The 26,944-nt window shown below is 46.9% G+C and overlaps 1 protein-coding gene across 3 annotated transcripts; it reads left to right on the top strand.

Annotated features, from left to right (window-relative positions):
• Positions 1-549: 549 nt before the first annotated feature.
• Positions 550-26,847, top strand: cenpe (centromere protein E). Of its 3 annotated transcripts, none has more exons than XM_080491035.1 (46): positions 550-675; positions 1,437-1,546; positions 1,637-1,726; positions 2,003-2,124; positions 2,199-2,318; positions 5,370-5,451; positions 5,519-5,586; positions 5,668-5,742; positions 5,829-5,880; positions 5,966-6,053; positions 6,213-6,342; positions 7,179-7,298; positions 7,368-7,520; positions 7,591-7,741; positions 7,817-7,916; positions 8,423-8,876; positions 8,950-9,006; positions 9,354-9,521; positions 10,573-10,647; positions 10,813-10,881; positions 11,441-11,572; positions 11,646-11,823; positions 12,649-12,785; positions 12,876-13,127; positions 13,636-13,782; positions 13,917-14,075; positions 14,488-14,604; positions 14,704-14,853; positions 14,931-15,071; positions 15,783-16,016; positions 16,129-16,212; positions 17,299-17,532; positions 17,645-17,728; positions 18,866-19,099; positions 19,212-19,295; positions 21,508-21,741; positions 21,853-21,936; positions 22,951-23,160; positions 23,239-23,316; positions 23,389-23,448; positions 24,479-24,610; positions 24,682-24,782; positions 24,869-24,972; positions 25,610-25,727; positions 25,818-26,191; positions 26,674-26,847. In XM_080491035.1, the coding sequence occupies exons 1-46, from the start codon at positions 620-622 to the stop codon at positions 26,745-26,747; spliced, it is 6,276 nt and encodes a 2,091-aa protein (XP_080347161.1). In that variant the 5' UTR covers positions 550-619; the 3' UTR covers positions 26,748-26,847. The 3 variants fall into 3 exon arrangements, with proteins under 3 accessions (XP_080347161.1, XP_080347160.1, XP_080347159.1); XM_080491034.1 differs by having other exon boundaries at positions 14,686-14,853; positions 24,869-24,960; XM_080491033.1 differs by having other exon boundaries at positions 14,686-14,853.
• Positions 26,848-26,944: the final 97 nt, after the last annotated feature.

Below are 26,944 nucleotides of genomic sequence, written 5' to 3'. Positions count from 1 at the left end.
GTGCATGGTAATAATAAGACTTGTCTAAAATGTTATCATAGATATATAAGTGCTAATTTGTGAGAGGTTTTGTGATGCTAAAATAAAACAAGTGAATCAAATACCACGGAATTTTTGTTTTTTTCAATTTGTATTTATATAGATTTGTGGCTTGTGACAAAAAAATTGCAGGATATTTTACGGAGAACTTTTAACCCAAAGTCCATAAGGGTATATGCTACACAAAATGCATTTAAAAAGTAGTGCCCAGACATGGGAACGAAAATCATTTTCTAGCCTCATGGTTCACCTTATGGACTATAGGGTACGCTAGACCACATTAAATTCATTTCTAATAGCAAAAAAAAAATACTAAGATGAACAAATAAAATACAGATAACCATAAGTGTAGTTGTGATTTTGTTGATACTTTTCTGAATTAAATTAAAAATGTTTCAGTTAATCGTATGACAGACTTTTCCTGACACCCCCACAGACTCCGCTCAGATGGACTCGTCCAGTGAGACGTTGTCCAATCAGAGTGAAGCTCCACAGTTTAAACCTGCAGTTGTATCCCGTGAGCGGGTGAACCTTCCCGGTCCGGTAAAGACACTCCGTTTCTGTATTTTTTAACGGAAACATGACTGAGGAATCCGCCGTGAAGGTTTGTGTTCGGGTCCGGCCGCTGATCGCGAGGTAAGCCCGTCTGGTTCCGGTTAATATCAGAGGTTCCTTCAGTCTGATCGGCTGAACATTACCTGTCGTTAAAAACCGGAGCTCGAACTGCTGAAGGTGTAAACTGTCACTAAGCTCTCTGTGGGGATACTTTTGCTCTAATGTAACAAGCCAGACTGAATTTAAACTGAAATGATCCCAGCCCTGGTGGGACGAGTCGATAACTGAAGGATAAATGGAGATAATGACCCGGACTAATCAAAGACGAGCTCTCAGACCAGGGGTCTCCAACCTCGGTCCTGGAGGGCCGGTGTCCTGCATGTTTTAGTTCCTCCCTGCTTCAGCTTACCTGAATCTAATGATGATGTCATCACCAAGGTTGTGGAAAAGCCCAATAACGAGCCCCTCATTGTAACCAGGTGTGTTACAACTGGGAGGAGCTAAACCCTGCAGGACAGGGACCCTGGAGGACCGAGGTTGGACACCCCCTGTGTTTGAGGAATCCTAAGAATATTCAATCATGAAAAAGTGAATTCTGAAGTTGCAGCAAAGAAACTTTGACAGTAAACAAGAGTGTTTTTTTTTTTATCCAAGTCATGCATTAGAAAGGGGTGTGAATGTGTTGTTGTTCCCACAGGGACATTTTTTAAATCCTTGGACAAACCAGTCCACATAATGTTTGAAACCCAGGCGAGAAACGGTGCTGCTGTTTGTTTAACCTCTTGAAACGAGCAGAACGTGTTTTTAAAATGACTCTGGATGTCCTGGCCGTCTGTTTTCAGGGAGGAAAGCTCATCGGAGGACACGGAGCCCGTCAAGCACTTCTGGAAAGCCAATGACAAATCCATCCATCAGATTGACGATGAGAATCCCACCAAGAGCTTCTCTTTTGGTGAGCTGATCCTCATGAAGGCGGGTTTTGCTCTCCTTTGGCATGAAGGCGACCTGAAGCACACTGACGTGTGTGTCCTGTGGTTTACAGACCGAGTGTTCACTGCCGATGAATCCACCAACCAGCTGTACCAGGCCATCGCCAAGCCTCTGGTGGTGTCCGCTGTGGAGGGCTACAACGGTATGTGGTTCTGGTCCGGTAACGGTTCCGACGGTCATGAAAGGACAATATCCGTTGTTTCTCCAAGCTTTTGGTTTTTTGAATGTCAGCGATCACATCCTCTGCTCATCTTCAGAGAACTCCACATCGGTTGAACATATTCTGTGAAATTCTCATGAATTTAGCTTCAACGAGCTGGTTTACAATGATTTGATATTTTTCGTAGTATTTTTCGTAGCTCTGTGTAAATAAGGCCCACCGGGAGCCAGTGTGCTCATGACGTCGTCTCCTTGTCAGGAACCATCTTCGCCTACGGCCAGACGTCTTCTGGGAAGACTTTCACCATGATGGGAAACGGCGGCAGCGTCCCCGGAGTCATTCCTCTGGCCGTGGAAGACGTCTTCCAGAGCATCACAAACGTAAGAGTCACACTTCTGTTGCTTCTGTTTGTGAAATGTTCCTAACGGCGGCTTTTCTCTTTTTCACCCCCAAGTTGCCAAAAAAAGAGTTCCTCCTGCGGGTTTCCTATATGGAGATCTACAATGAGACCGTGGTTGATCTGCTGGTCAGCAGCTGGAAGAGAAAACCCCTGGAAGTCCGCGAGACCATCAACGTAAGAATCAACCAAACTCCTACACCACTGGGTAGAAGTCTTTAATTACTGCTCTTCAACTGGACTTTAATGTTTTTATGTTGTCTTAATGTCAAGCCTTTATTTTTATTTCTACTTGTTTTTGTTTGTTTGTTTTGTTGTTTTTTGGGGGGGGGGATTCTTGGGTGGGTTAGCTTGAAAAATGGCTGTTAATTCAAGAGATTTCCTGTTAAAAGGGACAATGGGTCAATTCATGGAGGAAGATGGTGTCACACACACACACACACACACACACACACACACACACACACACACACACACACACACACACTGAATGTGTTGGATCTCAGTGTAGCTCATCAGTACCCAAGATGGTCGCTCAATGTTGGAAGTAGGAAAATGGCTTGAATCTGATTCTACCGATCTGTAATGGTGAAATGACCCGGTCAGCGCTGTGTTGGGTCTTCCTGGTCTGAGCCTGATTGCAGCGCCGTGTAGACCAGGGTCCTCACATAGTTCCCCCCCCCCCCGAGGGCCAGAATCTGACCGGCGTGATAAACCAAGGGCCGGAACAGCCGCAGGTTTTTTGCACTTTGTCAGCAAAAGTTGTTTTCATTACAGATGTTTTAGCTGATGTTACCATTATTACTATTGTTGTTATTATCATTATAAGAAGTCGAGGTGGTTGTAGTAATAATTGAAGCCTGGGATTTTCAAACTTGTGTTGAGGGTCACATAAAAAAGTACTCTTGAAAAAAGTAAGTTTAAAACCAACTAATTATTTACACACTGAGAGAGACAGAAATACAGGGAGAGATTCACAGTTTATTACTTTTTAAATTCCATAATTGTTGTTTCAGTGCTGCTTTTGTTTCTGTTCTCATTTCATTAATTTATTGTTTTTAATTGTGATCTGATGCGTTTGAAGTATAAAAACTGCAGTATAAATGAACTTATCATTGCTATTGTTGTAATTTTTGTTATAATACCTCAGTTAGATGCCAAATAAACCAAATGAATGAATTCACTCAGAGAGAAAAGTGATGGGATGAGGAAAATCCTCTGCTGTATCCTGTCGTCTCAATCCTGAGGCCAAGCTGAGCATCAGAAAGTCTGTTTCTGATTCTGTTTCTTTAAGTCACTGATCAGAGGTGAAGAACACTCCTCCACTAAATCCTCCTCTCTTCTTGTCTCAGTATTATCTGACAGTGAAACTTGCTCTAAGGTGCGTTTACACATCAGCACCATGAGTCACCGATATCATTTTCCATCATTCCTGCCACATTCCTGACATTCTTAATGTGACCTAATGCATCTGAAGATAGTTCTGAAATGGGCCCGACATTCCTGATATTCCTGGAACATCTTTTTGGCTCCAATGAATCTTCAAGAATATCAAGAATCACCTGTATTGGTGAAGTTTGTAACTGAGCGTGTGGATTAGTAGTGATGTGTGTTGATGTGTTCTACAGAGTGACAGCATTCGCTCCCTGCAGCATCTGATCAACTCCATGAAATTTCTCTGAATACTGAGTGATCTGGAGTGTGTGGACTGTTCAGTAGCTGTTGGTAGACTAACTTGGGTGTGTGTGGTGCCATATATATATATATATACACACACCCATTTGTGGACCTGACTTGTTTTACGCCCTGGGCGAACACCCGGCCTCCATGAGACTCACCTGAGACGGTGATTCTCATTTTCTCTGGTGCGCTCCTTCGCAGATTGAGACCTGGGCGGCTGCCCACATCTCTCACAGCAAAATCCACAACTGAATATAACAAATTCTCCCGGTTCGCCACATTCCTGACAGATTAATGATAGAATGTGACGATACATGTATCTATACATGTAAATAGCAGTTTGCAACACCGTGGAACCACACTGGTGACTGTGCGGAATGACTCATGATGATCCGCCACCGTTTCCTGCTCTTACTTGTAACTCTTGATAAAAGGTGGCGACTGTCTGTGACGGCGTGACGCCATGGCCGTGAATCATAGAATTCAGGTGAAAATCCTGATCCGTGGTCAGGAACTGAGATTCCTGCCAAAGTTGTTGTCGTTCTATGTAAACGCACCTTTAATGTTCCACAACCGTTTTCTTGCTTTTCTCGTCACGACTTAAAACTTCACCACAGATTAATTGATCCATTTTTTTAATGAACTCAGCATCAGCAAATCTTTCCTTAACTTTGGCAAGGTTCCATGAAACAAGCGATGATGCTGCTGTTGCTCTCTTGTACCAATGCCGACATATCGTAAACATGGAGGGCTTGTAAGGCGTTATGTTTAATGTTTTGCGGCTGTGGGACTCTGGAGGGTCGTTGGTATTAAAGCTGCTGCGTGCAGAAAGTTGAAGAGCTGCTTTAGATGATTCACTCTGCTGGCAGCTCCGGTCTGGGTGCAGATCAAGCATGGGCCGGTAGTGAAAAACTAAACTGTTCATTTCAGTCAGAGTTGAACTGACGCTTTTACTGGTCGACTTTGTGCTTCTTCACGCTGCAGGTCATGTTGTTTCTTTGTTTATATCTTGACTTTCTGCCCAATGACGGGTGGTTTGGCGGGTAGTGAAAATGAAATTGATCCGTGGACGTCCGAGCGGAGCAGCATTGACGTGTTTACGGCAGATGTGCTCAGACTACAGTGTGGAATGAGGTCCAAACAAGGTGGAGCAGCACATCTTTTCCCCACAAATTGTACTTTATTTCATGTTGATGTGCAACTAATGGGGCCGCCTATTGAAGACCCCTGGTGTAGGGTCTTCCTGGTGCTGAGCCCCGGGGCCGTTTCAATACACAAGCTGTCTCTACTTGGTCTCTGCACTGGGCAGTGTTTTGTTGTGTAGCTGCAGACCAGTCAGGGTGTCTGTGTTGACCACTGAAGAACAATCTAGAGTGATGAGCTTTAAATGTGTGTTGAGGAGCTGCAGCTCTGACTGGTGACTGGTGGGCTCTGGCTGCTGGAAGGGGATTTTTTAATGGTAAACACCACGGGGGTAAAGAAGCACAGCAGGTCACATCCTGTCTCCAGGTTCCTTTCAGACCCACCACTGTTCATGATTGTTTCCAGAAAAACATCTTTGTGGCTGACCTGACGGAAGAGGTGGTGACGAGTTCAGCTCAAGCCCTGGCCTGGATCCGCAAAGGAGAAAGTAAGATGTGACTCCTGAAGTCTTCCTGCTGTGCTCACGGTCTGTGATAACCAGTGTGTCCCTGTAGAGAACCGCCACTATGGGAAGACCAAGATGAACCAGCGCAGCAGCCGCTCTCACACCATCTTCCGGATGGTGAGTCGTCCCAGAACTCCTGAAGCTGATCCAGGCCACTTTGTTCTCTTCTAACAGTTTTCTTTTTTCTTTTTTCCTCAGATCATAGAGAGCCGGGACCGAAGCGACTCAGTGTCAGGAGAAAACGCAGACGGAGGCATTATTGTGTCTCATTTGGTAAGCCAGCTTTCTTCTTCACATCTTTTTGTATCCTACATCTGTTTTAGTCGTCTGTGTCAGTGTGAACTTGGTTGGTCTTGTAGAACTTGGTGGATCTGGCCGGGTCTGAGAGAGCCAGCCAGACAGGAGCTGAAGGTGAGGAGCCGCTCTGGCCAGTCTGCATGTCTCTTACATTATGAAAGCGGCGCGAACCACATGTGACCCGTCCCTGATGTTCCAGGTACTCGCTTCAAAGAGGGCTGCAATATCAACCGCAGCTTGTTCACACTTGCCCAAGTCATCAAGAAACTGACTGATGAAAACCAGAAGTGAGTAAACCATGATTCCTCCTCACGTCTCCTCTGCCGTCGGTACATCCAGACATAAGCTGTGGCAGCGTGTAGGAGACCTGCTGTTCTGAAATGGTCTTGCTTTGTGTCGTAAGCTGTGGTTACGTGCTGATCAGTGCTGGCGTCGTCTCCTCTCAGACTTTTCACCAGCTACAGAGACAGTAAGCTCACCCGCATCCTGCAGAACTCTCTGGGTGGAAACGCCAAGACGGTCATCATCTGCACCATCACCCCGGTCGCTCTGGAGGAGACGCTGAGCACCTTGCAGGTGAGAAACACCTGAGCACCTTCATGCTTTAGCAGCATTGATCTGTAGGGAACCGGTTCTGGAACGTTGGTTTGAGAAACGAAGGACTTTATTAACTGAGCGGTTTTCATTTCCAACATAAGAAAGAATCTCTTGGTCCTGGCAATACTTCACTCAACTTCTGTTACCAGAACTTGGTTATTTGTAGTTTACCTTAGTACAGCAACAACCAGTGCTGGTCATTTTTTCTTCATTTATTTTAAGGGGGGGTGTGGTGTTACTATGCAATCAGTAAATTTAAAATTAAAATGAATAAATGCAGCAAAAAAAATGTAGGTTTAGTCCCCCCAGAAATACCCGGAAAGTTTGAAAGAATAGACCTAAACTGATGCATTCTAATGCACTGTGGACTACTAAATACTCCATTGTGACATGTGATATATTGTAGGACCATTTAATATTGAAGGAACCAAACATCAAATATGTTCTGGGAGAAACATACTTATTATATATATATATATCTTCAGTCTCTGTGTGTGTGTGTATATATATATATGTGTGTGTGTTTCTGATCTGACGGCAGGCTTGGGAATTCTGCTTCAGTTTGAGGCTTTATTTCTTTTCTACTGCAAAATGAATGAACAACCATCTCAACCTGTCACATTATATTTGCATATTTAGAAAAGCTAAAATGTTAAATACACAAAAACCAAAAAGGAAAGTTCTAATAATTCGAGCGGTGACAAACTTTATTGGTTCGCAGTAATAAAGTGCTTTTGATAGCCCTTCAGGACAGAAGCCGGATGTTGTTGTTTGACTTGTACTGGAGTTTTTAAGATGCGTTTTCTCCTCTGTAGTTTGCGAGTACGGCTAAGAAGATGAAGAACGACCCTCATGTGACGGAGGTGTCTGACGACGGTGCCCTGCTCAAGAGGTATCGCAATGAAATCGTGGACCTGAAGCGGCGTCTTCAGGAGGTGAGTGTGCGACCTTTTTGTCGTCCGTGGTGTCTTTCTCCACCTTGATCTCCTGGTGTCGGCCTCCAGGTGTCCTCGGTCACACAGACCACGGCCACGGAGAAGAAGGTTTTGTCCCAGCTGCTCCAGGAGAAGGAGATGCTGCAGAGAGAGCAGGAGGACCGGATCAGGAACCTGACCACGCTGCTGGTCACCAGCACCACCCAGATCACCGTCCGAAAGGTGAGCCTCACCCCAGCCTCTCTGCCCGGGCCAAACCGGCCGTCTCCTCAATAACGGCCCGTCTGCTCAGGTACCGAAGCGCCGGGTCACGTGGGGAGGGAAGATGCTGAAGCTGGTCGGTCCAGCCGCTGGCGAGGAGCATCCATGTGACTTCCTCCTGTCGCAGTCCTTCATGCCGAAAAGGAACGCGTACGGCAGCTCTCTGAGTGAGCTGTGTGAAGGTAACGGAGAGCGCGACTTCACGTTGCGTCTACGCTCTGGACGAGTCCTAAAGCAGCCGCTCTTCATTTGGACAGATGACGAGGACTTTGACTCCCAGTGGGAAATCCCTGATGAGCCACAGGATGACACGGAGACCAGCCAGAGCTCGGTGACGGTCCGGAGCTTTGGGGACAGGTGAGACGGCGGAACACACAGAGACTGAAGAATTCCAGCCAGCATTAAGCAGTGGAAAGAGGAACTACTGATATACTTACTGGACCTCTGTAAGGATCCTCGTTAAGTTTCTTTAATATACAGTGAATAACAGAACTCGAGGGCAGTAAAAGGACATGCAGAGCAATTGTACGGACTGATGGCTTCTGAGGTTGTTTGGTCCTTTACGAAAACCCAAACACTAGAATACAATATTCATCAGAAAAGGTAAAAAATGTGCTTGAAAGAACGGTTGGAGCCACATCACATTGAAGAAAATCCTGGGATGTAAACGCTGACATGATCCTAAACACATTCTGAGATCTTTGATTGAATAGCTGGATGTTGGACATCCTTGTCCTTTGTTGTTGCGAGTCTTCTTTACATTTTAACGCTTCAGTCCGATTTCTGCTGGGTTCGGGCGTCTCGGAGACAAGAACTCCACTTCGTTGAGAATCTATAGGAGTTTCCTGTTGTCCCTTCTTCAGTCCGACAGGCGGGTCCAGTGATTGGATGTGTGAGCTCTCCAGCAAAGTGTCGACCCTGGAGCTGCAGCTGGATCTGGAGAGGCGGAAGAAAGAGAAGGCCTGGGGGGAAGTGGAGATGTTGAAGAGCAGCGTGGCCAAGCTGCAACTGGAGAAAACTTCAGGGGAGCTGCAGCCGGAGGAAACCCAGCCCAGGATGGCCGAGCTGCAGCCGGCGGAAACTTCAGGGGAGCTGCAGCTGGAGGAAACCCAGCCCAGGCTGGCCGAGCTGCAGCCGGCGGAAACTTCAGGGGAGCTGCAGCTGGAGGAAACCCAGCCCAGGCTGGCCGAGCTGCAGCTGCAGCTTCAGACTGAAGCTGGGCTCAAGCAGGAGGCCGTGGAGAAGGTGGATATGTTGCAGCTGAAAGTGGCCGACGTTGAACAGCAGAACCACACTCTGAGTGAAACTGTGGAGCAGGTGGGGGTTGACGGCGCTGCCTTCTCTCTGGAGTCATCCACCACTGTCTGATCGGAACCTACTTGTTTTCTAGATGACAAGACAGTTTGCAGAGACCGCCCAGCTGTGTGAAGCCTTGGCCAAAGACAAGGTAATGGCAATGAGCAATTTCAACCCCCCCCCCCAATGATTGACTGGACACCTGTCCAGGTGAATCCAATCCTCGCCCATAGTAAGCTGGATTCAGCTCCTGCGCCCGTGAACAGGATGAGTGGTATAGATGGATGTGAGATTTATTCCAGGTCTCATGTTCTTGTCCCAAATAAAACTGAAATGTGTAGAAACTGCTTAAAACCCTTCAGCTGAAAGACGGTTCTCCTGTGTTGGTCTCTACTCTGTGAACCTGAAAGCCTGAGGCGTTTCAGTGTGTTCTCCCCTGCCTGCACTGGCATACTGTGGCCGCCTGCAGCAGGACTGACATCTGCTGTGGTGCTGCAGGAGGAGGTGCTGACTGAACGGGACTACCTGAGGCAGGAGCTGGGGATGTTCATCGAGCAGACCAACATGCTGGAGGAGGAGAAGGCCGCTCTGTCCGAGGAGGTGTTGGAGCTCAGAGAGACGGAGGAGTTCAAGACCCTGGAGGATAAGTTCAACACAGAGCACCAGGTAAATTTTTAGCGTGTTAGAAATCTGGATGTCCTTATTTTTCCTAAATCTGCTGCTCCCAGCTACCATGCTGCACCTCCTCCGTTGGATTTGAATTCATACCGTTGCTCATTCTGAGGAGTCCAGTCTGCCTCAGTGGTTTGGCGCGCTCTCCGCACCAACTGCCAAAAATTATTTTGTTATACCTGTGTTACAATGACAATAAAGATATTCTCATTCTTAAGGTTCCACAAACGGCGTGATTTTGGCCTTCTGAGACAAAGGATCGGATCGTGGGAGAATCGTTAGTAAAATCTGTGGTCGCGCCTCCAATCGGTCGGGCTTTGTGCTCGGTTGTAGGACAGCCCAGGTATCAGTCGTAAGCCCCCAGACACTATCGGACTGTGTCTGATATTTGGGGAGTCGTAGTGCCGGCTGAGATCACGACCAGACCAGTAGAAATGCAGTAAGACATGATGTAGTTGTCTGCGCTATACCGGAATGCTAACGGAGCATACTAGTACTTCCTTCAAGGTCTCTGCAAAATATGCTTCCCAGTGCGCCTCTCTTTCCAAGTCACGACCGCGTCCATGTTCTCGTCTTCCTTTATATCATGGTTTTTCTCTAAATATAAGAAAACCTCTGGGGCCAGAGTTCTGTCCATGTTTAGCGCCTTTATTTTCCCTAAATCGATGGCACAGGCTTCTGTTTTCTTCTTGATTTATCACAGCGAGTTCACACAGATTGACTCGTCCAGTCTGCTAAAACCATAATTTAAACAGGTCTCATACACTTGTGAAGGTTTGACGACCGGAAATCACGCCGCTTGTGGAAGAATGTATTCATTTTCAGGGGGGCACTAAGACTAAAAGGTAAAGAGATGCACAGGTGCCTGGGATTACAGTAGCCTGACTCATCCTTATTGATATCATATCTGAAGAATACCTCCAGGAAATGTACTTTCATCTCCGACACTGCTGCAGGAATCCCCTCACTGGTTTTGGTTGTCAGTTAGAGGCTTCCTGTTGAAGTACACATGAGGCCTCAAATTGATTTAACTTTTTTCTTGCAGGAGGAGCTACATATGGCAATCAGTCAGTTGAAGACGGCTCTGGAGTCGTCTGAAGCTCAGTGCCTGCAGCTTCAGGTAACGTCCTGTTGATCTGCCTAATCTTTTATCTTTCTTTAGGCTGTTCTGTCACATTCTTGAACTTAATTTGACAGACTTTCCTTTCTAATGACATTTCAAATCAAGCAGTTGTACAAGTCATGTACTTTGTATTGATGTAATATCTTTGTGTGTCGTGTTCAGAGCAAACTGGAGGGTTTGTCTGAGCAGCTGAAGACAAAAACTGAGTTTGCAGAGGAGCTTCAGAGTATGGTATGTGTATTATTGATTATCTTGTTGAATTACATTAATCAATGAGCTTTGATTAGTTAGAATATCTGCAGCTCATATTTACTGTTCATCAAATGTTGTGTCTGCACTCATTTCGTCAGACACTTTATCACATGTTCACACCTACCGAGGGCTCAGGGACGACATTCAAACCACAGATCTTCCAGAATCAAACCTTGATAACATCCACACGGCTGTGCAGCCCTCTGTGTCCAGTCATTTTATTCAAAAATGTGATTTTGATGTTTTCTCTGTACACGGAGGCATCGACATGCTGTCAAGAGCAAATCTTCCACATCAGCTGATTTTGTGTTTGGACTGCAAAAGTCCAGCTAGACGGGCTGCCAGGCGGCTCTAGCTTCACATGTCATGCTTGAGATGAGTTGCACATCCTCACCCTTCAGCACTGAGGCCTCGTGTTGTTAAACATCTTGTGGTGACCAGAGTGGAAACCCTTCAGCCTGCCGTGAATCCTCAGTTTAGATGAGAGGCTGTCGGCTCGTTCTCTGCAAAAAAGGCTGATCTGACTTTCCTGTGGCAGGGAGGGAAGGACCTGATGCAGGAGGTGACCAAGCTCTGTCGCTCTCTGGACGACGCAGAGGGTGTGAGCAGGGACACCAAGAAGGACTGGGCGCTCCTCCGCACTGAGAACATGGCTCTGGAGGAGACGAATGTACGTCTGAAGCCACTTCCTGTTTCCTGCTAACACCAGCCGGATGCACACTGACCTTCACCTCTGCCTCCAGGTGACTCTCAGTACCAACCATGAGAAGATGGGGCTGGAGGTGAACAGCCTGCGCATTCAGCTGGAGACTGAGAAGTCTCGCTACAGGAACATGCAGAGCGACCTGCAGAAGGAGCTGAACCTGGCCTTTGAGGAGAACGCCACGCTCACCAGTCTGCTCGCCGGCAAAGTGCCAAAAAGTAGGTTCAAAATGGATCTCAAACACTAAAAAAATGTTTCTGTTGTGTCGGTTAGTAAAGTAGGATCTTCTGATTGCAAATGGTCCTCAACTGGTGTGACGTCAGGACCCACCAGCACCTAATGACCAGCGTCACCTAAATCCTCTCTCATTCTTTGAATGACGAGACGTGCAGTTTGAACCCGAGATGGTCGAATAGACGATCACAGAACGACACAAAAACGAGTCATGATAAACCAAGATGTGGCAATGCTAGAGAGGGAAACGTTCCCTTTTATGCTCAATTAGCTGCACTTAAAATGAAAATATAAACTCTTTACTTCAGCCTTTAACAGACTCTGAAGTTCTTTCATGCAACAACCATACATGAATGGAGTTTTAATTAAAACTATTCAGTCTCTTATTCAAGCATTAACCATAAGACTGATACAACAGTCAGAGCATTTCAGTAACTGTCGTTTTTACCACTAGGTCGGTGTTTTCATGCAAAATACATGAATTAAAAAGTATTTTCAAAAAAGCTCCAATTATGTAGTTTTCCCTGATAAAACTCACTGAATCTCACAGCCAACACTGTCCTATGGAGGGGAAAAAACGTTCTGCAATAGCAGTAGTAATACAAACTCAAAAACTAATTGAAAAGGATTCAGGTACAAATTAATCTCATCATTCAAAGTTCAGCAGCACTGTAATGTACCATAAACACTGAGTGGGACTCAGCAGTTGAGAAGTTCTGATTTATTGGACTTTGTCAATGTTTTCTTTTCCAAGCCTTTCTTTGCATGAAGCAACAGTGTGTGGTGACTCAGTTTCTTTGCATGTCCAGATCTGATTGACCGTTTTGAACTGGAGAAGACTGTGAGCCGTCTGAACAAGGAGCTGACAGCGTCACGGGAAGTCCAGGAAACCCTCGGCGCTCAGCTGGAGGAGTTTCCTGCCAAGGTGGACGACCTGTCCAAGCAGGTGAGTTGTCCGTCGTCGTCGTCGTCCCCCCCCCCGGTGGATGTGTCCTCCCAGACGCCCTCAGGTGTGATGTCTGGTCTGGTGTTTCAGGTGCAGCAGCTGAGCGAGGAGCTGCTTTCGGCTGAAGCTGGGCGGCAGGAGGAGGCTCGGCTGCTCCGTGAAGCTCTGCAGGAGGCGGACAGAAACAAAGAGCAGCTCAGGAGCGCTGCACTGAGGGAGGAGGATCTGAAGCAGCAGTGTGAAGACATGAAGCAGACCATGGACTCGCTGGACTCAGACCTGCAGAGAGCTGAAGCTGAGGGGAATCGACTCCAGGCTTCAGTGGAAGAAAAGCTTCTCCAGGTGGGAGGGAGAGTTTCCTCAAACAGTTCTCTTCATTTTCATGTTAAAGCCCCTACATACTTTCTGCTTTGCGTGTCCACAGAGGGGCTCACATGATTGTATCTATACTCCACTCTGGGTTCACTTCCATAATGTGACGTAATCCTACTGAAAATATCTCCACCTCTGGTGGCGCCGTTCTGCTGCGGGTGGACAGTTTGAAGTACATGTCAACATTGCACACGGCGGAGGTGTTTCAGAAATACTCTGTTTCTCGAGAGCTGCACAGTGTATCTCCAACTTATTGATGTAGTGAAAGTCTGAGCAACAATGAAGTGGTGCTCTGTACCCACATGGTGGAGCAAAGCATGTGGAGAAACACAGCGGGGGCGATGATTGGTGTAAAGTAGGGGGTGAGAGCAGATTTATCTGATCAGTTTCCACAACGCGTTGAGGCAAAGAGACCTGCTGTGTTGCTTTCACTGGACTCTGGCTGTTACTTTCTAAAGACTGTTTGTTTTCACCTCAGCTGGAAGAAAGCCAGCAGCTGAAAGTGTCCCTGGAAGGAAGGGTGGAGGAGATGCAGCGGCTGGTGCAGGATTTGGAGGAGAAGCTCTCTGACAGTGAAGTTTCCAGAAGCACCGAGGAGGACATCAGCCGAGAGCTCCAAGAGCAGGTACAATAATCTGACACATCAAATACTCCTTAGTAACCAGAGAGGAGGTTCTACTTTAAAACAGAACCGGATGAGATTCAGTGAAAATGTCTTTGTTGTGGATGGAAGATGAACTTTGTGTCTGGTGGCTCCAGGTGACGGTGCTGAGTGAAGAGCTGCAGGAGGTCCGGGCTGCGATGGAGGCTCTGGTGTCGGAGCAGAAAGCCGCCGTCCACAGCTCTGCAGAGGAGACGGAGAAGCTGCTGAGCACCATCACATCCCTGAGTGCAGAGGGAGAGCAGCTCCGATCCCAGGTGAGGAGAAAACACCTTACCAACCTTCACAGGTTCCCAGTGGAACCACGCCGGGTTCCAGGAAATCCTGCATTTTGCTGTTGTGTCTTCTGCCACCTTCTTGTAGCTGTTCTGGTTGTGCTGGTTTTCAGTCTTCAGTGGTGACTGTCGTGGCTGGATGCTGTTCTGCTTGTTTTGTTTTACTCTGGTGGTAATTTGATGTTTTTGTTGTTGTGATTTGTTTTTGTGATGAGGCTGACTTGTTTCAGTTGTTTTGATTTGCTAGTTGCAGTTGCTGCAGGGTGTCTGTCCCTGTGGTACAAAGAGCTGCACATGTAATGGAGAAAAAAAGACTCCATGGATGTTTGTCTTCATGGGGGCGGGGGGTTGGATGTTGCATAACCTGAGCAGTGGTTCTTCTGGTCTCCTTCAGACTGCAGCGACACAAGCGGTCCTGGAGTCTCTGCAGTTGGAGCTTCAGCAGGAGAAGCAGAGGAGCTCAGACTTGACTAAACTCTGTGAGCAGGAGGAGTCTGATGGAGAGAAGCATGTGAGTAAAATGATGGAGCAGCTGGGTGTTAGCACAAGGAGCAGGGATTGGACCAAGAGCAGACTGTTGCTTCCATAACAGACACTGTTGTTGTCACAGGAGCTCCAGAGTGTGGGAGAACAGGAAGCTCCGGTCCAGGCTTCCACCCAGAGCTGTTGGGCTGAGCTGGACGAGCTGCGCTCCACCGTGGCTTCTCTGTCTGCGGAGAGAGACCAGCTCAGGCTGGACCAGCAGGAAAACGTGGACATCGTGAGATTCTGTCCAGCTGCATTCGTAGAACTTTAAATGGGACATTTTGAAACTGAGTGGAGTTTTTTAACACTCAGATGATCGAGGTGCAGGACGAGCTGAGGACGGCCATTCACAACAACCAGAAGCAGAAGGAGCTCATTAAACAGCTGAAGGCGTCCGTACCAGAGGACGATCCCTCTGAGACCAGAGCTCAGCTGGAGGAGCTGCAAGCTCAGGTACTTGATGAAACCTTCATGATGCATCAGGTTCCTGAACTGGATTCAGGTTCTGGACATTTAAAACCAAACTAATTCCCGAACTACAGAAAGCCGTTGTTCTGCATGATTTAAGTTTCTTTTTTTGGATGATTTTCATATGTGGTGTCCTCATGTCACCTGGTTTGGTTGATAATGGTCTGAAGTCAGCTGTCTGAAGTCAGACGGTGACATTTCTGTTAACTGCTTTCACCCCCTGGTTGATGTGTTCACCAGCGAAACCAGAACAATCTACACCGGTTTGTCTGAAGCTGCACGGGGCGGCGCGCCGATGCATTGCAAAACGTTCTGAAACATCTAAATAAGCTCTACTGGAATGAAATGTTTTCAGAAATACTTTTGGCTGTATTGTTTAGTTAATACACGTTTGTGACTGAGCCGCATGTGGGTCCGGTTTGAACGCCGGGAGCCGGGAGCCCCCGAGTGATTCCATCGTGGACACGCCCACCAAGCATGTGAGATTTAGATTGTGCAGTGGACAGATACTAATGCAAAACCAAAAAACTGCCATCCATGAGGGTGTATTGACCCAGGCAGGGTAAAACAGACGGCGCAGTATTTTCCTTAGTGTTATTAAGAACAACATACTAGTGGAAGAATGTCCTGAAAAGGAAAAGATTCTTCCAAAACATGGGCCCACTGTGATCCCACACTGCTCTGCTTCTTGACCAGATCAAGAGTCTGAAGGAGGAGCTGCAGAGCGTGGAAGCAGAGCGAGCCAGCCTGCTGAGTGAGAAGGAGTGCGGCCATGAGAAGTCCTCCGATGAGACTCAGAAGCTGCAGCACAGAGTGACGTCTCTCAGTGAGGAGAGAGAGGAGCTGCAGGAGATGTTGGACACACTGAGACAGGAGAAGCAGCAGCTGGCAGCTCAGCTGGAGGACAGCACACAGTCACTGCACACTCAGGTCTGACACAAGCTGACTGCTGACAACTGCAGTGCTGCTGGATTCACACAATGATGGATATGAAAGGATCCTCTCTGCTAATCTCATGCTGGGATGTCTTGTTTCCACCCAGATGAAGAGTTTGGGTGAGGAGCTGCAGCAGATGGAAGCAGAGAGAGCTCAGCTGGAGGACGGCACACAGTCGCTGCACACTCAGGTCTGACATTCCACCATGAAGAAACACTGCCTCCCTCACACACAGGAGGGATGATGGCTTCAATGGGAAACCTTCCATTCTGCCCTTCATGATGAAATAGAGCAACAATAGTTCACAGGATTACATGCACATATTTGAAACTTTTACAAATAAAATATTATTTAAAAAAAAAAACATGTAACAAAGTAGGAACAAAAACTATCAAATGATTTTGGGGCACTGTGGCCTGAAACAACCACTGACCAGAGAGGAAGTAAAGAAGAAACACAGCTCATTGATTGGTCCGGACTGAAAGAGGAAGTCCGGCCTCATGAGCCCACGGTGGCTAGGCTAGTTAGCTCTGTGGCTAATGGGTAACCACAAACAACTGATATATAAAGTCTTCAGACCGGTAATCAATGATTCTCCCTCTCTACTCCACGTCTGCCCACGAGATATTTTCAAAGTTTTTCTTTGTCTGCTTCTTCTGATTTTGCGGTTAGCCAGTTTGTTTACTACCCAGAATTCATTGCGCTCTCAGTCACGACCTCCCACCACACCCACTAGAAAGATGGTTATTAAAGGAAGCCAGGCCGAGCATTTAAAGACCAGAGATCTTGTAGCTCCGGTTCAGAGTTGGTGGGAGTGTTCACGTCATTTTTCCCTGAAGAGACTCTGGTCCGGATCAAACAGGAGAATGTGAACAGGCCCTGGTATTGGACTGACGGCCACCGAAGGAAACGCAAGAAAGAAAGGATAAAACAGACACAGAAATGACACTAGTATTCATTTTAATGAATAAATGAGTCTAAACCTGCAAAACTCAAGAAAACCTTGAGGAGCATTTTAATGCAAACAAAATCCAACATGGGGATTTCATCACTTTACAGTCAGACTTTGGATAGAACAGTCCAGTGTGCAGTCCATTGTAGAACAGATGTAAAAATGGGTTTAAACAAAGGGCCATAGCACCTTGACACTGATTGTTCGTTTTAAAGAGAAAGTGGTGATTTTCTTGTCTTGAAGTTTTCTCAGATTCTATGTTGTGATTTTCTATTCTAAAGTGATGACGACACGTCTGGCTTGATTCTGCTTCTGTCCTGACAGGTGAGACGTTTAACAGAGGAGCTGCAGAGCGTGGAAGCAGAGCGAGCCAGCCTGCTGAGTGAGAAGGAGTGCGGCCATGAGAAGTCCTCCGATGAGACTCAGAAGCTGCAGCACAGAGTGACGTCTCTCAGTGAGGAGAGAGAGGAGCTGCAGGAGATGTTGGACACACTGAGACAGGAGAAGCAGCAGCTGGCAGCTCAGCTGGAGGACAGCACACAGTCACTGCACACTCAGGTCTGACACAATCTGACTGCTGACAACTGCAGTGCTGCTGGATTCACACAATGATGGATATGAAAGGATCCTCTCTGCTAATCTCATGCTGGGATGTCTTGTTTCCACCCAGATGAAGAGTTTGGGTGAGGAGCTGCAGCAGATGGAAGCAGAGAGAGCTCAGCTGGAGGACGGCACACAGTCGCTGCACACTCAGGTCTGACATTCCACCATGAAGAAACACTGCCTCCCTCACACACAGGAGGGATGATGGCTTCAATGGGAAACCTTCCATTCTGCCCTTCATGATGAAATAGAGCAACAATAGTTCACAGGATTACATGCACATATTTGAAACTTTTACAAATAAAATATTATTTAAAAAAAAAAAACATGTAACAAAGTAGGAACAAAAACTATCAAATGATTTTGGGGCACTGTGGCCTGAAACAACCACTGACCAGAGAGGAAGTAAAGAAGAAACACAGCTCATTGATTGGTCCGGACTGAAAGAGGAAGTCCGGCCTCATGAGCCCACGGTGGCTAGGCTAGTTAGCTCTGTGGCTAATGGGTAGCCACAAACAACTGATATATAAAGTCTTCAGACCGGTAATCAATGATTCTCCCTCTCTACTCCACGTCTGCCCATGAGATATTTTCCAACTTTTTCTTTGTCTGCTTCTTCTGATTTTGCAGTTATCTTTATTTGTTTACTACCCAGAATGCATTGTGCTCTCATCACGTCCTCTCACCCCACCCACTAGAAAGATGGTTATTAAAGGAAGCCAGGCCGAGCATTTAAAGACCAGAGATCTTGTAGCTCCGGTTCAGAGTTGGTGGGAGTGTTCACGTCATTTTTCCCTGAAGAGACTCTGGTCCAGATCAAACAGGAGAATGTGAACAGGCCCTGGTATTGGACTGACGGCCACCGAAGGAAAAAAAGGACAAAACAGACACAGAAATGACACTAGTATTCATTTTAATGAGCAGGTTTCATCTCCCTGATTCACATTTATTAGTCTACATTCAGTAAAGTGCAATAAATACATTTTAATGAATAAATGAGTCTAAACCTGCAAAACTCAAGAAAACCTTGAGGAGCATTTTAATGCAAACAAAATCCAACGTGGGGTTTTCATCACTTTACAGTCAGACTTTGGATAGAACAGTCCATTGTAGAACAGATGTAAAAATGGGTTTAAAACCAACAACCAGTGTCAAGGTCCTATGGCCCTTTGTTTAAAGAGAAAGTGGTGATTTTCTTGTCTTGAAGTTTTCTCTGATTCTATGTTGTGATTTTCTATTCTAAAGTGATGACGACACGTCTGGCTTGATTCTGCTTCTGTCCTGACAGGTGAGACGTTTAACAGAGGAGCTGCAGAGCGTGGAAGCAGAGCGAGCCAGCCTGCTGAGTGAGAAGGAGTGCGGCCATGAGAAGTCCTCCGATGAGACTCAGAAGCTGCAGCACAGAGTGACGTCTCTCAGTGAGGAGAGAGAGGAGCTGCAGGAGATGTTGGACACACTGAGACAGGAGAAGCAGCAGCTGGCAGCTGAGCTGGAGGACAGCACACAGTCACTGCACACTCAGGTCTGACACAATCTGACTGCTGACAACTGCAGTGCTGCTGGATTCACACAATGATGGATATGAAAGGATCCTCTCTGCTAATCTCATGCTGGGATGTCTTGTTTCCACCCAGATGAAGAGTTTGGGTGAGGAGCTGCAGCAGATGGAAGCAGAGAGAGCTCAGCTGGAGGACGGCACACAGTCGCTGCACACTCAGGTCTGACATTCCACCATGAAGAAACACTGCCTCCCTCACACACAGGAGGGATGACAGCTTCAATGGGAAACCTTCCATTCTGCCCTTCATGATGAAATAGAGCAACAATAGTTCACAGGATTACATGACATGCACATACTTGATATGTTCTTTTAATAATACTTTATTTGTAAAAGTTTCAAAGTAGGAACAAAAACTATCAAATGATTTTGGGGCACTGTGGCCTGAAAGGACCACTGACCAGAGAGGAAGTAAAGAAGACACACAGCTCATTGATTGGTCCGGACTGAAAGAGGAAGGGTACGTCTGAATGGTCCGTCCTATCTCCTTATCTATCGACTTTAACTTAACCCCGTGATGTCATCCAGGGGTTAAGGAAAGGTGGTAGGAGGCTTCCTAAAGGAGTTAGTGAAAGGGGATCATGGGTGTGTCACAGTCGGACAGCACTTTCACTTAGTGACGTCATAATAATGCGACGGCGGCGCAAGTTAGTGACGTCTGCCATGGTGGGGAAAGAACTACATGTTTCCGAAAAATAACTACTAAAAGCGCATTTTGGTTTTATATGATTTAAAGTTGTTCTAGGCAGATTATTGCTTGGTAACTTACATGATCTGCTCCTTTTTCAGTCATCCTGAGTTTCCCTGAACGCTCCGATGAGCGGGTTCCTTTAAATGTTGTCACCGCAAGGAATTGTGGGAGAACATGAGCTGGTCTCCTTTGGTAAAGGAAGCATCAGTGGTTCCTAGGCTAAAGGAAGAATCAGTGGTTCCTAGGCTAAAGGAGGTTCTAAAAGAAGCAACAAGCCTCCTTTCCTTTGCTTATTTAGAATTCAGACAGTCCTTATCATGGCCGCCACACAGAACACTTCCGGGGTTAAGGAAAAGTGGATAGTTACGGAGTTAGGAGGGACAATTCAGACGTACCTGAAGTCTCGCCTCTTGATCCCACGGTGGTTAGGCTCATTAGCTCGTGGGTAATGGGTAGCCACAAACAACTGTGATATATATATTTGTCTTCAGACCACATATCAATGATTCTCCCTCTCTACTTCTCGTCTGCTCATGAGATATTTTCCAACTTTTTCTTTCTGTCTGCTTCTTCTGATTTGCAGTTATCTTTATTTGTTTACTACCCAGAATGCATTGTGCTCTCATCACGTCCTCTCACCCCACCCACTAGAAAGATGGTTATTAAAGGAAGCGAGGCCGAGCATTTAAAGACCAGAGATCTTGTAGCTCCGGTTCAGAGTTGGTGGGAGTGTTCACGTCATTTTCCCCTGAAGAGACTCTGGTCCGGATCAAACAGGAGAATGTGAACAGGCCCTGGTATTGGACTGACGGCCACCGAAGGAAACGCGAGAAAGAAAGGACAAAACAGACATAGAAATGACACTAGTATTCATTTTAATGAATAAATGAGTCTTAACCTGCAAAACTCAAGAAAACCTTGAGGAGCATTTTAATGCACAAAAAATCCAACATGGGGTTTTCATCACTTTACAGTCAGACTTTGGATAGAACAGTCCAGTGTGCAGTCCATTGTAGAACAGATGTAAAAATGGGTTTAAAACCAACAACCAGTGTCAAGGTCCTATGGCCCTTTGTTTAAAGAGAAAGTGGTGATTTTCTTGTCTTGAGGTTTTCTCTGATTCTATGTTGTGATTTTCTATTTTTTTATTTGGAAATAGCAATTGTACACGGTTATACATATAGTGTAGAAATACAGATGTAAGATTATTTCCTTTTATTTATTTTGTTTCTCCCCGTGCATTTTTAACTCACTACACTTGACATTCACCAATCCTTTGTCGACACAAAGTTGTTCTGCGTATACACAAAAAACACAAAAGCTGCCTAAGAATTGCTGGAACATAGAAAGTCTGACACCCCGAACTATTTAGAAGAGTGGGGAACTTCCAGTATTGAGGGAGACAAAAACCTTATACTTTAGAAGACTTTCAAACCGTTCAGAGAAGTCCATAGAAAATCTGTTCTTGTTGAGGTAATATAGTTGATCCATTTATTCCAAATACAATCAAATTAGTTTTTTCTTGTTTGCATTATGTAGGTTAACTTCTCCATTTTGAAACTTTCAAGAATGTCAATCCAACCTTGCAGAGAAGGCGGAGCTGAAGTTAGCCACTTGTTGTGATTTTCTATTCTAAAGTGATGACGACACGTCTGGCTTGATTCTGCTTCTGTCCTGACAGGTGAGACGTTTAACAGAGGAGCTGCAGAGCGTGGAAGCAGAGCGAGCCAGCCTGCTGAGTGAGAAGGAGTGCGGCCATGAGAAGTCCTCCGATGAGACTCAGAAGCTGCAGCACAGAGTGACGTCTCTCAGTGAGGAGAGAGAGGAGCTGCAGGAGATGTTGGACACACTGAGACAGGAGAAGCAGCAGCTGGCAGCTCAGCTGGAGGACAGCACACAGTCACTGCACACTCAGGTCTGACACAAGCTGACTGACAACTGCAGTGCTGCTGGATTCACACACAATGATGGATATGAAAGGATCCTCTCTGCTAATCTCATGCTGGGATGTCTTGTTTCCACCCAGATGAAGAGTTTGGGTGAGGAGCTGCAGCAGATGGAAGCAGAGAGAGCTCAGCTGGAGGACGGCACACAGTCGCTGCACACTCAGGTCTGTGTCTGATGAAATGATTTCCTTACTTTAAAGTCTGAACATCAGCTGATCGCAGCATTTTTTAAATGTACCAACCCTGCTGCAGCAGCAGTCCAACTACCAAATGAAGTATCTGCAGTACCACAGTTTTAAAAAGTGGAAGCATCAGAACTTCGTTCAATACAATCTCAGCCGCCCGACTGAATGCATGCAGTGGGGAAATGATCATTTGATCGCCTCCACCAGATCAGACCAGAGACGGTCATTCCCTTTTCCTCTGGTGTGCCTCTTCACCGATTGGCCCTGAGCGGCCGCCCACATCACTCATAGCAACATCCACCACTGTCTGTACCAAATTCTCCTCATTCACAACATTCCTGACAGATTAGTGACAGAGTGAGGCTGTGCCACTGCACACAGCAGAACAATACTGGTGACGGTGCAGAACGACTCGTGATGATCCGCCACCGTTTCCTGCTATTAATGGAAACACATAACCGGTGGCGACTGTCCGACGCCTCGGCCTTTCTGGGTTCCAGGTTTGCACTTTACTTTTATTTGACAAAGAGCTAAAAAAAACTTTTCAATTGGGAATAAAGTACTTGAAGTAATTCATTATTTTAAATTTACAAAAAAAATGTGTATTTATATATATATTGATCCTCCTTAGACTGATTCCGACTCTTGACTTCAGGACTGCAGAGTTTTATAGACACCAGATTCATACAGCAGAGGACCAACAGCTCAACGATGAAGTCATTTCGTTAACCATTAAACCACTTAACCGGTAAACATACAAAGAAATGATCAGTGTCAGATAAATGTTAAAATCGATGGATTCTCCTTTTTAAAGATGATTTGGGAGGGAAAAATCCTGCCAGGGCAGATTATCAGGAAAAGTGATCATCTTGTATTGGAGTCATCGTTCTGTCCTCATTATTCCAAATGTACAAGAGTCTAAACGTGTGTTTCAGTATCCAGCCAGCAGGTTGGTGCCGTCCAGTGACCGGCGGGTTTGTTCTCTGCTCACAGGTGAGAAGTTTGACGGAGAAGCTGCTGAGTTTGGAAGCTGAGAGAGACGGTCTGCTGAGTGAGAAGGAGTCCAGCCGGCGGAGCAACCCGGAGGAGACCCAGGAGCTGCAGCACAAACTGACGTTTCTAGAGGAGATGAGATGGGAACGGGAGGAGGTGCTGAATGAACTGATTCTGGACAAGCACCTCCTCCAAGCTCGGCTCAACCTGGTCGGTGGCCCTCCTGTTGGTAAAGTGAGGAGAGCAGCACGGCTGAGCATTAAAGCATGTTGATGTTACTCTATTCAGATGTCGTGTGAGATGGAGGAGCAGCGGGTGGAGGAGCAGCGGCGGCGCATGGAGGAGCAAGCCCTGCTGCATCAACAAGTAGGCCCCCCCCAGTCCCCTCCCTGCCCGGCGGGCCCCCGTCCGGGTCTCTGAACCTGTGTTTTCTCTCAGGTGCAGCAGCTTGAAGAGCAGCTCCAGCAGCACAGAGAGCGACGGGACGTCACGCAGCAGGTTTCTAAACATTCAGACTGTCTTCATTTCTTTTGGATTTTTGTACTACAATTCAGCCTATTTTCTACTTTCACTGAGAACTAAAACTCCATGAAAATCGCAGCTCATTTAAACTCACTTTGGTGAGGACGACCCCGGTTTTAAACACGTGTCCAGAGCAGCAATGATCAAGATCCAATGTGCGGCTTGTCCTCGGGGAGGTCAATCCATTTCTTTTCTTCCACAAACTGAACCGCTCCCCCCATCCTGCCCACCTGGCCTCATCACCTCATTGGAGTTATCAGCTTCCCACACTGCCCAAGCGCCCCCTAGTGGGTGAAGATACAACTTGCACATGAGGCCAGTCTCCACACAGAAAGCGTGCATAAACAATAAAAACACATTTCAATCTTTAAAAACCAACTGTAGAAGTCTTTTATTGTTTGATATATCATTCAATTTTTACAGGAAGTGGTTACTTTTTATTTACCGTTATTTTACCCGCAATAAAAAGTAACTGGTAGAGGAGCGATCTGAGACTTGAATGTTTGGTTCAGACTTTCTGCGGCACTAAATCAACTCTGCATTGCTGAGTGATGGCGATGGTGCAGTGACTTTAGTCTATGAAGTGGAAAGTAGAGATATCAGGGCGTTTCTTTCCAACCTGTGAACTCTGGAACGTACAGGAGTCTCGAGTCCCTTCAGCTGCTGGGGATGTCCAGGAGTCCCCCCCCCCCCCCCCGATAAAACATTACAATTATTTCAAACGGCTAGTGAACAGAGACATTTAAGACTCTTTTATTAATATACTTGTAAACAAATACAAGCAATCATATCCCACTGCAAGCTGGATTAGTTTTCTGGGCTCTTTGCAGCTTTTTGCTGAAACCTTGAGAGACCTGATGTAGATCAGCGCTGCAGCAGTCAGAGGTCCGGAGCCACCCTGTGTGCAAACATCCCTGTTTTAGAGCATCTTCCTCCAGTTAATACCCGACTTTACGAGAAGCCAGTTTGTTTTCGGGTGTTGAATTGTGATCCAACTGTGTTGCAGAATGAGCAGCTGGAGGAGGCTCTGGCCAAAGCCTCCAGCTGTGGCTGCTGCCCCGAGCAGGACGGCCGCCACCTGCTGGAGGAGAGAGAAAACACCATTCGGACTCTGCAGAGCACACTGGAAGAATCCCAGGTCCGTCCTCAGCTGTCTCCTCCTCTCAGATCTCCTGAGGAGCCTCTCTGACGTCGCCCTCTTTGTTTCAGATGCTCGTCTCCCAGAGCTCCGCCGAGCTGGAGAAGCTCAAAGCCAGAGTGTTCCAGACGGAGGTGGCGCTCAGATCAGCATCTGATGAGCACCAGAAAGAGTAAGAGGCTTCTCACATCAGTGTGGCTCCTCACAGTGGTGAGTTTGGTTTCCTGCTAACATGACGGGATGTTGTCTGGTTCTCAGGCTGCAGAGGCTGAGCGCCGTGTTGAGAGACAAGGAGGACTCTGTGAGGAAGCTGAAGGAAACTTTGAGGAGGCAGCAAGGAGAAGAGTCATGTGAGTCTGCAGGTGATGGAACTTCCTCCGGTTGTGTTGCACAGCTGGAGTCTCTTCAGCTGCTGAAGGGACGTCCAGGAGTCTCAAGTCTCTTCAGCTGCTGAAGGGACGTCCAGGAGTCTCAAGTCTCTTCAGCTGCTGAAGGGACGTCCAGGAGTCTCGAGTCCCTTCAGCTGCTGAAGGGACGTCCAGGAGTCTCGAGTCCCTTCAGATGCTGAAGGGACGTCCAGGAGTCTCTTCAGATGCTGAAGGGACGTCCAGGAGTCTCTTCAGCTGCTGAAGGGACGTCCAGGAGTCCCGCTCCCATCAGTCACATTCCTAAAGAAATGTGACCAGAAGCTGCTGCAGTCTGCAACTATAGGTTCCACATTGTCCGTGGTTTGGGTCATTATTCTCCACCCATCCTCTTTCCTGCTCCACCCATCCTCTATTCTGCTCATCCCTCCATCCTCTATTCTGCTCATCCCTCCATCCTCTATTCTGCTCATCCATCCATCCGTCCTCTGAACCGGGAGAGAAGAACAATGTGTGGAAAGAAAAATGTCCACAGCAGAATTAGAGAGAGACGGAGAGAGAGAGGCCTGATGGGTTGTGAAGCCCGCTCCATCCTAGAAGCTTGCAGCAGTTCATGTAACGTTTCCCCCCTCAGTCCTGACGGGTGCAGAGCTCCACGCCCGGCTGACCCAACCCAGGGGCCTGAGCAGGAGCAGCGTTCATCTGGAGGTGGAAGTCCAGCGGCTTCACCGCACAGTGTTGGAGCTGGAGAGGTAACGCTTTCTCACCTTGACTGAACACTGTTAAACCTGAGCTGGAGAATCTACTGACTAGTGTTGTTTGGGTCCCCCCCTCCTCTGCAGTCTGGCTTCCAGTCAGCAGGCTGAGATCAACAAGTGGAAGAGCAGAGCAGTGAGGCTGAAGAGCAAAGCTGAGGCAGACCGAGCCCCATCGCCCCGCACGCCCAGGAGGAGGGGCTTCGCCTTCTCAGACCCGCCCAACCTCCCTCACTCCCCCCACAAGGTCAGGGAGTCTCCACTGAAGGTCCTGGACTCCCCCAACAAGGTCAGGGAGTCTCCACGGAAGATCCTGGACTCCCCCAACAAGGTCAGGGAGTCTCCACGGAAGGTCCCGGACTCCCCCAAAAGTCGCTTCTTCGACGTGGGCAGCGCAGACGCCCTGAGAAGAGCCGCCCCCAAACAGTTCTTTGATAACTCCAGACTGGGAACCATTCCAGGTGAGCTGCAGAGCCTGGTGCTCCTCAGAGACCTGAGCTGGAGGCTCTGCCAGAGCTTTAACACTTCTGCTCTGGGTCTGATCCAGCAGTTTAGTGACTCGATTCCGGGTTGATGTTTGATCACAGAGTAGACTTCATTACGAAGACTTTCCTGAGCCTCGGGCATCAGAGGCGCCGACTGTTTTCTGATGACGTCAAATTACAAGCACTCAAACCTTAAAGTCCAGTTCAGGTTTATCTCGTTCAAGCTTGAGATGGTACATAAACTGCTTGGTGCTCCAAGATGAGCTGGACGCTGGTGGAGCTTCAGGCCTTCAGCTCGATCAGCTTTATATATAGAGCGCCAAATAAAAACCATTTCAAGTCACTTTAACAGCGAAAACCCAACAATCACACTGACGGTGTGAAGAAAAACCTTTTTGACAGAAGCAGACTTCCTGCTACGTCCCTCTCATGTCTGATTATCGTCTTGTGTGTTGCAGATGCAGTTGTGGAACCTGAGAAGGACTTTTGGCCTCTGTCTCCCACACAACAGGAACTGTGTAAAACCCAGTAAAAGGCCAATATTCTATTTTTAAATCTTTTTTTTTTTTATTATTATTACTGTTTTTCTTTGTGCTTTAATAATAAAAGTTCATTAAAAGGTCCTGACTGCTGCCCCTCTTTGTGTTCCTTCATCAGGGGAAACTAATCTACTACACTAACGGCTCCTTAGCTACGCTCATTTATATGAATTCAACTCAACTTTATTGA

Source organism: Lipophrys pholis (genome assembly GCF_963383615.2).
Source record: "Lipophrys pholis genome assembly, chromosome: 21".
NCBI classification, from domain to species: Eukaryota; Metazoa; Chordata; class Actinopteri; order Blenniiformes; family Blenniidae; genus Lipophrys; species Lipophrys pholis.
This window is presented reverse-complemented; position numbering and strand designations above follow the sequence as displayed.